This window comes from Pinus tabuliformis, chromosome 4_2 (assembly GCF_031772625.1).
Source record: "Pinus tabuliformis cultivar Carrire ecotype Pingquan chromosome 4_2, CPIR1, whole genome shotgun sequence".
Classification (NCBI taxonomy): domain Eukaryota; kingdom Viridiplantae; phylum Streptophyta; class Pinopsida; order Pinales; family Pinaceae; genus Pinus; species Pinus tabuliformis.
The window spans coordinates 1,157,348,328-1,157,362,470 of NC_142304.1; the positions used below are offsets into that span (position 1 = coordinate 1,157,348,328).

Sequence of the window (14,143 nt, forward strand, 5' to 3'; positions counted from 1 at the left end):
TGAATCCTTCGAGATATTTTTTTATGCTGGTATGGTTTTGATCCTACCATGCGAGGCCAAAATGGCTCAGTTTCTTCTCTTTCAATTCTTTGATGTTAGTAGCTGTTTTTAAGTGTGCAAAATCAAGGGCTCCAATAAAAAATAATCTTTCTTGCTAACATGTAGGGAAAAAAGCACTAGTTTTTTTCATAGATAAGGAATCCATTTTGCTTCTGGCTAACATGTAACAAAAAAAAGCACTAGTTTTTTTTTCATAGATAAGGAATCCATTTTGCCCTAGTCTACGGATATATGGTACTTTAGGATAGAAAGTGTAACAAGGTTGTACGAATAGAATAAAAAATTGAAATATAAAACATATTTATGTAATTTCGTGGTTTAAAAATTAAGATGGAATTTACTTCATTATTGAAAAGCAAAAAATTAAAAAAGCTAAAAGCAAAGTAGTTCTACCTAAAACTTCACAAACACATTATATTGTCATCGATGTGCATATCTTTGGTTACACAAAATATTTTGCACTAATTGTCCTGTCATCAGTGTGCACATCTCTTGTTATACAAAATACTCTCACTAATTGTCTATTGCATGAGTGGAGTACTTGAAACCCATGCCTCTTTTTGCTTGTATCCGATCAAAATAACTTATATCTCTTGCTGTATAAAATGTCCTCACAACTTATATCTCTTGCTATATAAAATGTCCTCACTAATTTTACATGTATTATTGAGTAGTTTTCAGCTTATCTGTTTCATGAGTGGAGTACTTAAAGCCCATGCCCCCTCTTGATCTCATGAAAATGACATATGTATTGTGCAATGCATTCAATGCCCAAAAAAACAATGAATCCTCGCCTCCTTTTGCTAGTATACCATGAAAATGAAATATCTATTGTACAATGCATTCAATGCCCAAAATACAATGAATCCTCTGAGATATTTTATTCCATTCAATTCCAAAAAAATAAATGAATCCTTTAAGATATTTTATTGTCATGGTATTGTTTTGAGGTTACCATGTGAAGTAAAAGTGGTTCAATTTTCTCTTTCAATTCTTTGATGTTAGTAGCTTTTTCTAAGTGTGAGGAATCAAGGGCTGCTGCAACATGAGATGTACTCTCTTGCTAGCATGCAGAAAATAAAGCACTAGTTCTTTTTCATGGACAAGTGGACAAGTGATTCACGTTGGTTGAGTCTCAAACTTAGGATAGAAGGTTGAGTCTCAAACTTAGGATAGAAAATATAACAACACTTGATAAATAAAATAAAAACTTGAAATATAAAACATATTGTAGTACTCTGGAAATAAGATGGAATTTACTTAATCACGGGAAGACAAAAAAAACTGTACCTCTTCCATGTATTTGTTATGGCAATATTGCTCTAAGAAGTGTAAATTACAATGACTTAAATCCCATCTAATGTCGTAGAAGTTAATTAACTGTCCTTTAAAATGGAAAAAAACATCAACTTTCTATTTTTTGGGCACCTTTTAGTTACTAGAATTAAGATATAAATGTACTAGTTATATAAAAGTTAGAATATAAGTCTTTTCCACATCTATTCATAGTTTTTTATATTAAAAAGTAAATAGGTATAATTATGTTTATCAAGATATTCCCTTCAATAATTTTGAAACTAAAAAAATATTTTTGTCTTTTTCACCATTCAAAACAAATTCAAAGTTCTTACATGGACATGGAAATATAAATAAAACAAATGCACAATGCATTTTTTTGTATATATAGAAAGGCCATTGAACATAAAAATTTCCATGATATAAACTTTTATAATTGCAACATTTCTAGAATGCCGTCCATTGCAAATCTCACTTTATTGCTGATCCACATGCACCCAACAAGAAAGATGCCATAGAAAGAAGGAAAAAGGAATATGACTCAAACTACATGCAACCAATGGCAATGGACTCAAATTAGTTTATGGTTAAGCTAAGAAACCACTACTTCTTTAGGCTAGAATGTGGAAGAACTTTGGGCTTCGACAAAGTTATTTTGAGTAGTGCTTGAATTTCCCAACAAATGTGTTATATCTGATTGGAATGTTGGAATTCTAGTGACTCCTAAGAACATATTTCTTATGCTTTGGAGTGTACCCACAATATCCATCATATTAGGACGTCCTTCAGGGGATTCTATTGTGCATAACAAACCCACATTTATGAGTTGTTTGAGGCAATTGAGATATTTATCTTCTTCAATGCTCATACTAGTCCTCAATAGAATTGTGTCTACCACTTCCTCTACTCTGTTTGGAAAACCATTACCCACCCATTTCTGCAAGTTCATTCCTTCTACAAACATATCATGGGTGGGCTTCTTTCTAGTGAGCATCTCCAATAACATTATTCCATAGCTATAAACATCACCTTTTGTTGTGACACGTCCACCCAATCCATATTCTACATTCAAACATTATCATAGTAAGCTTATCAATTCACAATGTTTAATAAAAACAGGAAAATCGTAACATTGCCTAACATGCTATCTAGTTCAAATAATACCTGGAGGAATGTAGCCAGCAGATCCCTTGAGTGCATGTGTGGAAGTGAAAGTAGAATCTTCAGAATTTGCAAAGCATATGGTAGCAATGCCAAAGTCTATCAAATATGCTGTCATATCTTCACCCAGAAGCACATTGTTGGGTTTTAAGTCACAGTGGATCACTTGCACGAAACAATGATGGTGGAGATATGTTATTCCCTCAGCAATATCTATTGCTATATTCAGCCTTTTAATCAAACTCAAATCACTTTGTTCTTCATTATTGTGATATAACCACTTCTCTAGATTTCCATTTGGCATTAATTGAAATATCAAAGCTTTCACTTGGAGGTCTGAATAACAGGTTATGATTCTAATCAAATTCCGATGCCTAACTTTACTTAGAACCTTGCATTCCTTGTCAAAGCTCTTGTAAGCCCTTTCATCTTCCACATTAAGAAGCTTGATGGCAACCAATGTGCCATCATTCAAAACCCCTTTGTACACTTTCCCAAAACTACCCACTCCTAACAAGTTGGCATCACTAAATCCATCTGTTGCAGTGATGAGCTCTCCATAGGAAATTCTTCGGTGCCCCACATTTAAGGATGCACTAGACAATTTATGTTTCTTGTGACATCGTCTCCACAAAATTCCCAGAAATAAACATAATACAACAACAATGGCTATAATTGCACTAACAATTATTATAACTCTTTTTAGATGCCCAACATTATGATGTTTGCCAGTAGAGCATGGTGGCAAACTTACCCAAGGCCCACAGAGACCAGGATTTCCAGCAAATGCAGTGGCACCGAGCTTTCTGAAAACTCCCCCTTTAGGTACTTGTCCTGACAACTTGTTGAAAGAAAAATTCAAGTGACGAAGCATTTTGATATTTTCCAATGACATGGGTATTTGACCTGACAAATTGTTGGAGGATAAGTCCATGTCCTCAAGACTGAGAAGTTCATCAAGTGAATCTGGAATCAGACCTTCAAGTGCATTGTAGGAAAGATTAAGATATTGTAGTTCTTTGCAACTTCTGAGTGCATTTGGAATGTGACCGATTAGCTGATTTCTAGAAAAATCTATAGCTTGAAGCATAGTCATTTTGCTTAATCCGGATGGCACGGGACCATGTAATAAATTGTTTGAAAGGTTGAAATAAAAAGCTAAATTTGCAAGGCCTGCAACTTCTGGAGGTATGTGCCCACTAAGCTTGTTATATGATAGATCTACCAGTAATAAATTAACACATTTCCCTAAATTTGCAGGTATATTACCTGATAACTGGTTCTGATGAAGATATAGATGTGTTAGTTGTTGAAGATGACCAATAGAATCAGGGATTCTTCCAAAGAGATTATTTCCCCTTAAATCCAGTAAACTTAAGCTTTTGAGTTTCCCAATTTCTATTGGAATGTTTCCTTGGAAATTGTCATAGGCCATATATAAGCCCTGCAACTTTTGAAGCATATTAAGTGAAGAAGGAATTGGCCCTGTAAAAGAGTTAAGACTCAATGCAAGGCGTATTAAATTAGTGAGGTTTCCAATCTGTGGAGGTATTTCTCCTGTTAATTTATTGTCTACCAAGCCTAAATAGGTCAGTTGTGTAGAGAGCTGTCCTATAGAAAAGGGCAAACGTCCTGTGAGACGATTAGCCGATAACTCTATGTTCTTTAAGTTGGAACAGTTAACAAGAGCAGTAAGAATGGGCAAGTTCATGGTGCTGCCGCTAACCAGTTGATTATGGTATAAGCCAAGCGTGAGAAGCTTTGTCAATTTACCGAACTCCGTGGACACCACTCCACTGAGCTGATTTCTGGCCAAATCGATTATTTGAAAGTTCGTACAATTGAAGAGGGAAGCAGGAATGCTGCCAGTCAACTGATTAGAACCTAGATAGAGTTCTGTCAACCAGATGTTCTTGCTACACAACTCTCTGGGAATGTGACCAATCAACTGGTTTACAGCTATATCCAATACTTGAAGGTTTGTGCAGTTAGACAAAGAAGATGGAATGTGTCCTATGAGATGGTTAACATGCAGACTTATAAAGCTGGCCTGACTTAACATACCCAATTCGGAAGGAACACTTCCATGAAGATTGTTGTTACCCAAATCCATCTGGTCCAAAGAAGATAGGTTTCCCAAGCATGCTGGGATTGTACCCGTCAAATTGTTATTTCCTAACACAAAGAATTGCAAGCTGGATAGAACACATAGTTCTGCGGGAATATTTCCTGTGAGATTGTTAAAGGACATACTCAAGTCCCACAAACTACGGCACTTACCAAGAGTGGGTGGAATAGAACCTTGGAGTTGATTGGAAAATAGGTAAAGAGTATTTAAGCGAAACAAATTTCCCAAATCATAAGGAATATGATCGTGGAAACTGTTATTGCTAACATCAAGTACTCTAAGAAAGGAGAGATTGGCGAGAAGAGGAGAGATTGTACCTTGTAATGCCATGCTTGAAACATTGAGGGAAACGACTCTCTGCCTGCGCCTGCTGCATATGATACCCGTCCACTCGCAGAACGAAACATTCGGTTTCCAGGTAGCGGCTAAGGATTGGAAGGGATCATATGTAATTGCAGACTTGAATGCAAGTAGAGCGTGTTGATCGGTAGCATTGGTTAGACGAGGATGGTGACGATTAGAGAGATGAGTTGTTGAAAACACAAAAGGATTGGCAAAGAGAATGAAATAAAAGAGGAGGAGGCACCACCAGGAAAGAGAAGGGATGTAACAGATCTCCATATTTTCCTTCTCTAACAGAATGATCTCTGAAACACAACAGTCACAATGCTTCAGAAAACCATTGTGATTGCTTCCTTATATAGACGCATAGATTCATTTTTAACTTCAAAATGTTAGAAATGTAAAAGGAGAATAAATTCAAACTTAGAACAAAGTTGGCAAAACCGTCTAGCTGTCTGCCATTTTTTCCAAACAAACAAACGTCTAGTTGTTTTTCGCGCAAATCACGCTGTAAGAGAGGGTTCATGTTAGCTGCATTACTAAGCTGTTAATATGAGGGATTAGGAATGATTTATTAATGTTAAAAAAAGGGTGTTAAATTATGGATTAGATGTCAATATTTAAAAATGGGTGTTATATGTTTAAAATAATGGTTTAGAAGTTAGAAAGAGAGAGGTAAAATAATAAAACAAAATGTTAGATGTTTGAGTCGTGTCTATGTGTTTATGGAAGGAGGGGTACTTGTTGGGAAGCTCTGTTTAATAAAATGTGTTTTTTAGTTGTATGTTTGTTTTACCTTTTTATTATTATTATTTAATTTTATATTTTAATAAGATTGTTATGGCTGGTAGGAAAAATATTCGAAGAAAATATCAAGTTAAAGGTGTAGAAAGAAATCGCTAAGAGGACATTAAGGTGATTTCCAACAGATAGTTATGTTGATTTTCATGAAAGATGAAATGAGATTATGTGGAACATTGAGATTGTGAAGTTAGAATATTACAGTAGATAAGGGTTCGACTCTCAAAGAGTTCTAACCATGTCATAAAATTATGCTTGATTATTGTAAAGAAGATTTGAGATTTGTTGAGGGGTAAAATGCTTTCCATAGCTCCATCTCATTATGATTGAGTTGAATATGTTTGAGAGGAAAGAGGAAGTGTTAGGTGCTCATACATAAAGCTCCCTTTGTGAATACTTATGAGTTATTTTGTGAAAGGTGAGATTATTCATATGAATTCCTAGTAAAAGTTAGTGAAATGTGTTTTTCTATGTGAGTTATTATCAATATTGTTGAGTCGTTAGTAAGAGGGTGTAAGACCCTTGCCTAGAGTGGCATTAGGCACCTCCATCGAACTAATGCAAATGACCATGTTGGATAGATGATTTGGTGGAGACATCTTGATCCATTAGCAAGGTGAATTTTAGGGTTGACTTGCTTAGGCAAACTTCAGATAGACATTTTGGCCCATTAGCAAGATAGACTATGGACAAGCTTGGGTGCACTCCTATAGAGAAATAGGGTGCAATATGAAGACTTGGGTTCTTTTGCAGATAGATAGGGTGCACTACAGAGACTTGGGTTCTCTTGCAGATAGATAGGGTGCACTACAGAGACTTGGGTGTTCTTCTAGACATATAGGGCACACTACAGGTACTTGGGTGCTTCTGCGGATAGATAGGATGCCTGCGGATAGGGTTTGGGCACTTCTTTGGATGGATAAAGTGCATTTTTCATGGAGTTAAGCTGAATTCAACAAGGATTTGGACAGACTTGGATAAAGGCTTGAGAATTTGGAGTGTTGAGACTTATATGAATCAATGGAATTAGGTGTTTTGCACTGGGTTCTAACAAGCAAATGAGATGCCTTGGAGCACAAGTTGACATGGATTGAAATTGTGGGATGCACTCACTGAGTGCACTCCCTTGGGCATGCATCCATCATGATATGTTCATTGGGTGGTTTGGGTGCATTTGAGTGCAGAGAAAGTTGTGGATGGATGAACACCCTTGGCATGCTAGATAAGACAACCTAGGTGGATGGATGACTTAGTGGGATCAAGATGACTTGGACATGCGCTTCACGTGATGGAATGGTTTGGTGGAATGAGCTCGCTTGATGAGACTTCTTAGAGTGACATGAATTGTCAAGAAAAAGGAAAAACACATATGAGTGGATGTTTCATGAGGCAAGGCACCAACAATCATAAATGAATCATCACTAATTGATGGAAGAAAAAAGTGCTTTAAAGGAGGGAGTTATATGCTTGTGCCATGGAGGGATGTGATGAAGCAACCTGTATTTCCTTGGTGAGATGGAAAATGGAACATGGTTGTAGAAGGAAGACATGTCAAAGTTCTTGGGTTGGTTTGTACAAGGTCATTTGGACATTTTTGGGTACAAGGTTGTCCTTCCACGATTTATTTGTACTCTGAAATTGAGCCACAAGCATAGGCATGCTCTTCCTATTGTATCAAACACACACACACACATAAGAGTGTTAGGAACCTAGCTTGGGTGCTACCCATCCACATATACTAAGTTCTTCTGTGGATGTTTTACACATTTGAATGTATTGTCACATGTATGCGTAACACTATCTAAGTGTTATGTAAGTTTTAATCCTTTTACAATAATGCAATGCACATAGGATTCTTAATTATAATAATACTAAACAATGGAAAACACAAAATAAATAGAAATTTTCGATGGAAACCCTAACTAGGAAAACAAAAAATTGTTTAGAGCCACAACCTTAAGTTTTATCATCAATTAACTTCATTGTTTACAATATAATATATAGGATCTTGTGACATCCAAGGCACCTAATCGACTGACTCAGATTAGATTACAATCTTAATTCCTTAACCGTAATTACAAAACCATGGGTTGGAATTCTATTCACCGTAATAACGCGAAAAGAAAAGTCGTGTGTCAAAAACCACTAAAAACCAGACAAAAAATACACCCCTCTTTTTTTCCCTAGTGACTTCATGGAAAAACACCCCTCTTGGAGGAAGTCCAAATGTAACCCACTTTTATGGCTAAGTTAATAAACTTGGGAGTAGCTGAAGTGCTATAGACTTTAAGGGGGATGTTGGATATTCTAGTCACCTTAACAATAGGTTTGGGTAGACTTTCGAGTGGAAGCTTGGAATAACAGTTGTGACGATGACTCTCTTTGTGAACTCAAGGCAAACTTGTGTTATAGTTATTGGAGGTGATCTTGGTAGTCAACTACCACATTCCTTTTTTTAACTGAAGCATCAACAACTCACTACCATGAAGTAGGTAGTGGAATCGAAAGGAAATTCAAGGTGTTGAGCTTGGTGAAAGATAAAGGATATGGAGGAGTGGTTTTGTTAGAAACTTTTGATGGCAACATGCCATCCTCTCCTATTTAGAAACAATGAGTTGGATAGTTTGGAGTTCAAGATGTAGGTACTAGTGCGTGGGTGACTAAGAAGAATCATTTGAGTTGTGGAGGCAACTTGATAGTTTTGTAGAAGAAGTGAAATTTTCCCTTAGGTGACTGTGATGATAATGTGAAAGCACCAAATACTTGTTTAGTCAGACAAGGAAGTTCTATTCTATGTGATGAGTGGAGACAATGAAGGTGTCATCCAAGGAAACATTGACAATCGACCTATATGGGGCAACAAGGAATGTAGACCAAGTGACTTGGACAATGTCCTCCCACCTTTTGTACAACACTTAGGATGAGGTAGAGAATTCCTTAGGTAGCTTGAAAATGATTGTTGGATGACCTGAAGATTGGAAGGATCATTATTTGAATGTGATTGAAGTATTGGTACATACATGCCTCTCTTTAACAAGAGGTACGAAAGTATTTTAGCTATCTCATTTGATTTAGGACACTTTGGATAGATTATTGAGACACTTGAGGGATGCAAACATGTTGTTAATATGCCACCTTCATTTTGGATGTTGAGTTGCAAAAGGTCACTTGACAGTTGGAGGCAAAGGTGGGGAATTTACCTAGGTCCAAAGGAATTATGTAGATAGACTTGATTGTATCATGAAAAGATATTTCCAGCATGGTGTGTATTTATCATTACTTGGGCATGATCATTGGGTTGGTCACTTGACTTTTGAACACATAGATATATTTATGTACAAGAGCATGGAAGGTTGATTGAAGTAATGGTGTAGTATCAAGTTTGGACATGTAGGATTTGGATGAACATTGAACATGTTGGAGTAGAGGCTCACTAGACTTGGAACCATAATGGACACCATGGGGATGGTAGCGACTACATGATGCATGTTTTCTTGTCTAAGTAGGATTACTCAAAATTGTTTGCTTTTATAAGTAGGAAAACCCAAACTTGAGTAAGTATATGAAGACGATGGAATATTCAACCAAGGAAACCATGACGCTTTTGACTTGTATGGTAGGCTTGGCAACAAACCAAGATGACAAGTTTGAGGTGTAGAGACCTTGGTATTTGAGGACCAAGGAGGAGGTTGAAACTTTCTTGGTCACACTTAAGTGAGCCAGTTGGTGATAATACTCAAAAATCAAATGATTATTGGAAGAATGCAAGGGTAGAATTGGAGTGGATGTGCTTATATGGGCCTTTTGATGCAAAAGTACAATGGCCTTCCAACCTCATCACATGAATCAGACATGGGTGAATTATGGATATTGGAAATGGTCTTGATAGCCACTTGCCATGGACTTTTAATTGAGATGCAACAATATGGCTAATTGTCAAGAAGCTAATGGTGGAGCCTAGTGTTCCTTTGAAGAAGGTGCCTTGGCTCAATAGAGACAACATAATGTTGGATTAGAGGAAATGACTTGGCAATTGAGGTAAGAGTTGTGACATTTCCTTAGTCTAGGAAGAGTTGTGTAGAGGGAACAAATTACATAAGGATAAGACTATTATGGGGCATGGGACATGAATTCTCACAGATTGGACATGGCAGTTGGAATAGATACCCAACCAATTCAAGACTTGGGACGTTTAGAGAACAAAAGAATAAAAAAGGGGTAACGTACGAATGTTGTAGTAGGTTTTGAGGTGTGACATTTGGATGATATGTTTGATGAAGGATGGATTGCACTTATAGGAGATAGTAGCAATAATGGTGGATTAAAGTGCAACCATTGTAGCAAAAGGAAACAATGACCAAATGCATTGTTTATAGAATTGGGTAGTAGGCATTGTCCACGAAGTGGATATAATGCAATTACATGTCAACTCTATCATGGAAAATGTAGAGTAGTTGTGATTTTTTTGATATAGTAGGATTTTAAAATCCGGGTTTAAATACATTAGCATGAAATTCAAGGTTTCCACTAGTCTTTGGTTGCAAACAAATGCATGGATTCAGATGGACTTGAGAATAGAGGTTCTTGGGATGTTGTTGAGGATGTAAGATAATCACTTAAGAGTTGTGTTTAGAACCTTCATTGCATTGATGTAGACGACTATGTTTAATAGACGATTTGGTGGAGATGCCTTTGCCCATTAGTAAGGTGTGTTATGGATAACCACCTTGGTCCATTGACAAGGTGAATTTTGGGGTTTCCTTGGCAAAGTATAATCTATTCGAACATCTAGGACCATTGGATGAATGGAACGTGGAAAAGCTTGGGTGCTCCTATGGTGAGACAAGGTAAACTATGGAGAATTTAGTACTCGTTTGAATATATAGGGTGTAATATGGAGACTTGGGTGCTTTTACGAATATATACGATTTGTTGCAGAGACTTGGGAACTCTTGCAGATAGATAGGGTTCATTGTGGATAGGACTGTGGTGCTCATATAGATAGATAAAGTGTGTTGTGGAGGGAGATAGGATTGATGCACCAAGGAGTTACGTGGATTTGACTAAAGGTTCAAGGATTTGGTGTGTTGTGACTTATACAAATTGACAGAGTTAAGTTCCTTGGGGCGCAAACTACCATAAACCACAATCATGGGATGCACTCACAAAGCATACTCTCTTGGGCATCCATCCATTAAGCACATGTACATTGGGCGCTTTGGGTGCACTTGAAAATGGATAGAGTTGTGGATGGATGGATGACCTTGTTGTGCTTGAGATGACTTTGTAGATATAGTGACCTTGACATGAACAACCTAGCATATGGATGACTTGGATGTGGACCCAGTGTAAACTGTTATTTCTAAGATTGAGTATTCTAAGAAAGGAGAGTTTGTTGCACCGAGAGGTGCATTCTACAACCCAATATGAGTTGACATGTTCAACCTGGAGTTGAAATGTGTCTCTTTTAAAATAATCTCGATAAAAGAACAATGTCAGATAGAATATAAAACAAATACATACATACCTACATATATTAATGGTAAGTTTTAATTAAAAGCATTATAAAACATCAATAATACCACTCTCAGTATCCTTGCTTGGTTAGTTGTTGCGCCGGAGGCGCTCTACAACCTAGTATAGGGTATATGTGTAGGCATTAGATGTAAGATGTAAACATTTTTTAAATTCAATTTTTTTAATTGTAATTTTATTTTTATTAATAAAATTACCAAGATTTTTTTAGATAGAAGAAAATCATAATATATAGATAACATATAAATAAGTCATAAATTAACATCCATTTTACCATATAAATTCTATTGATGATTCTCTAACCATATTTAAATTTAACTAATAAGCACATAAAGAATTAATATCTACAATATAACAAGATTATTAACCATAAATATTCAATCTCGTTTTACCAAGGATATTATTAGCTTCTATATAAAATTTCTTACAATACCATAAGCCAATACCATGTTTTATCAATACCACATACCCAAAAACCATAACTCATATATATATATATATTTCAAATTTATTTTCATAACATTTTTATATTAAAACATAGTACTTACAATAAATTTACAAAATAACAAGATTCTTAATCATGGATATTCGACTCAACTTTATCATGGATATTCTTAACTTGTAAATAGGTTTCTTTACAATACCATAGGCCAATAACATGTTTTACAATACCATGGGTCTATCAGGTTTAAGAAAGTATATAGATATATATATTTTCACTTTTATTGTGAGAAAAATACATCATTCTTAAACTTTATAAAAATATTTCAATAGAAAACATAAATAAATTATTCGAATACTCATATTAATTAAATATTTCAGGGTCATTCCTATGTATATATAGGGAAAGTAGGGAAAGTGAAAAAACAATATTTTAATATAACCATAATAAAATATTTCAACGGGGAAGAGAATAAGTAATTGAAAATGAAAAAATTCAATTACTTCTTAAATTTCTAAAAAGAAATATATAGTTCATTTACAACTTAATATAAAAATGATATATAACATTTAAACCATAAAAAAATTCTACATAAAAATAAAATATTCCAATAAACAAAGTTAAATATTATTAAGGTTATTTTAAAATATATTAATAAAAAATATATTCATATAAAAAATAGCTATTCATATAAAAAACTTATCCAAAGAGTCATCGTGATTATTGACTCCTGGTCTGAATTTTGGATGGACGCAGATAGATAATCGAAAGCCACCTTTCCCAGTGACTAATTTCACATACCGATAGTCAAGATGACCCTTGACTCATCAAAGATATTAAATTTCAAATTAGTGGTTAACAACGGTTGACTATTCCTGCGATTGATCTAAGTCTCAACACTACGAAGACCCACCCAATTGAATAATGAAACTGTCTAGGAGATTCTAGATAGTAGGAAACCCTAAAAAAAGGACGTCCAGTTGTTTTGCGTGCAAATCAGGCTGTGAGAGACTGTACATGTTGCTACATTACTAAAGGTGTTAATATGAGGGATTTACGAAGGATTTATTAAGGTTTAAAAATAAGTATTATATAGTTAAAATGATGGTTTAGAATTATAAAAGAAAATAATTATGTTGGATCTTTGATATTGAGTTTGGTTTACATTTTTCTTATCTTATTTAAGATGCTATATTTTAGCATGATTGTTGTGGCCCGTGGAAAAATGATTTATTGAAGGAAGAGAGTAAAAATAATTATGTTGATTTTCATAAAAGATTAAATGAGATTATGAAGTTTGAATATTACAATAGAAGAGGGGTAAGATACTTTCAAAGAGTTCATACTTTGTCCTAAATTATGTTGGATTATTGTAAAGAAGATTCAAGATTTGTTTAGGGGTAAGGTTCCTTTCGTAGCTCTTTTAAGATATAGTTGAGTTGATTATGTTTGAGAGGAAAGAGAAAATGTTAAGTGTGTTGTAATATTGTTTTATATTTTACATTTATATCTCAATATATATATATATATATATATATATATATATATATATATATATATATATAAAGAAAATGAAAACAAAAAAAAAGGGATAAAAATATGAGTATGAAAAAATGAAAAAAATATAAAAAAGAAATGAATCCCAAAAAAATAAAATTAGTGAGCAAATTTAAATGTTGCTTTCAAAATGTGAAATGTTAATCTATAAGGTTTAAAACTTAGTATTTACGCTTTATTTGATTATTATTTTATATGGTATAATACGACAAAATGTTTTTTGTCATTTGTCAATAAACGCCGCGCCAAAGACAACAGTGATGATTCACTCCGTCCAGATCTACGATAAACAAGGCTTTTTGCTCTCCCCCCCCACCCCCAACGCTCTCGACAGTTAACATGGGGTGGTGGGAGGGCGGGGGGGGCGGCAAGAAGTAGTTTCTCCCAAAACTACTAACGAGACGTGGCAGCGGCTAGGCCATTTCAGGGGGTCACCTCCAAATTCCACTTACCATCGACACCCCCCCCCCAAAAAAAAAAAAAAATACCACCTTCACTCTCCCACCAACAACTCTTCCATCTACCTCTCACCTCTCGCCACATGTCTTCCCCTTTGTTGCTCATATCTTGCCAACGGCTCACCATCCATCACTCCGCTTTTGCCAGCACTCCCATCCACGCCATTTTCTCGTTTAACATTCAAAAAATGTCGCCAATTTCTAAATGAACGTTAAGACATTAAAACCCCGCACCCTATCCATTTTACAAATAATTCCTTTCCACTCCATAATCATTAAGAAATTCGTTACACAGTTAAATCCATCTTTATAAAAGACCCTCTAGAGCTAGTACACCATTTCCTTTTTCTTGTCATTCATCTC

General features: G+C 35.2%; 1 protein-coding gene across 1 annotated transcript in view; it reads right to left on the reverse strand.

Annotated features, from left to right (window-relative positions):
• Nucleotides 1-1,972: 1,972 nt before the first annotated feature.
• LOC149173775 (uncharacterized) overlaps nt 1,973-14,143 on the reverse strand; it is a 33,234-nt gene continuing 21,063 nt past the window's right edge. Inside the window, exons 2-4 of the mRNA XM_089426825.1 lie at nt 5,432-5,531; nt 2,521-5,292; nt 1,973-2,418 (exon numbers count right to left, since the gene is read on the reverse strand). Coding sequence (XP_089282951.1) covers nt 1,973-2,418; nt 2,521-5,292; nt 5,432-5,531 — 3,318 coding nt within the window. The remainder of the gene's footprint in view (nt 2,419-2,520; nt 5,293-5,431; nt 5,532-14,143) is intronic.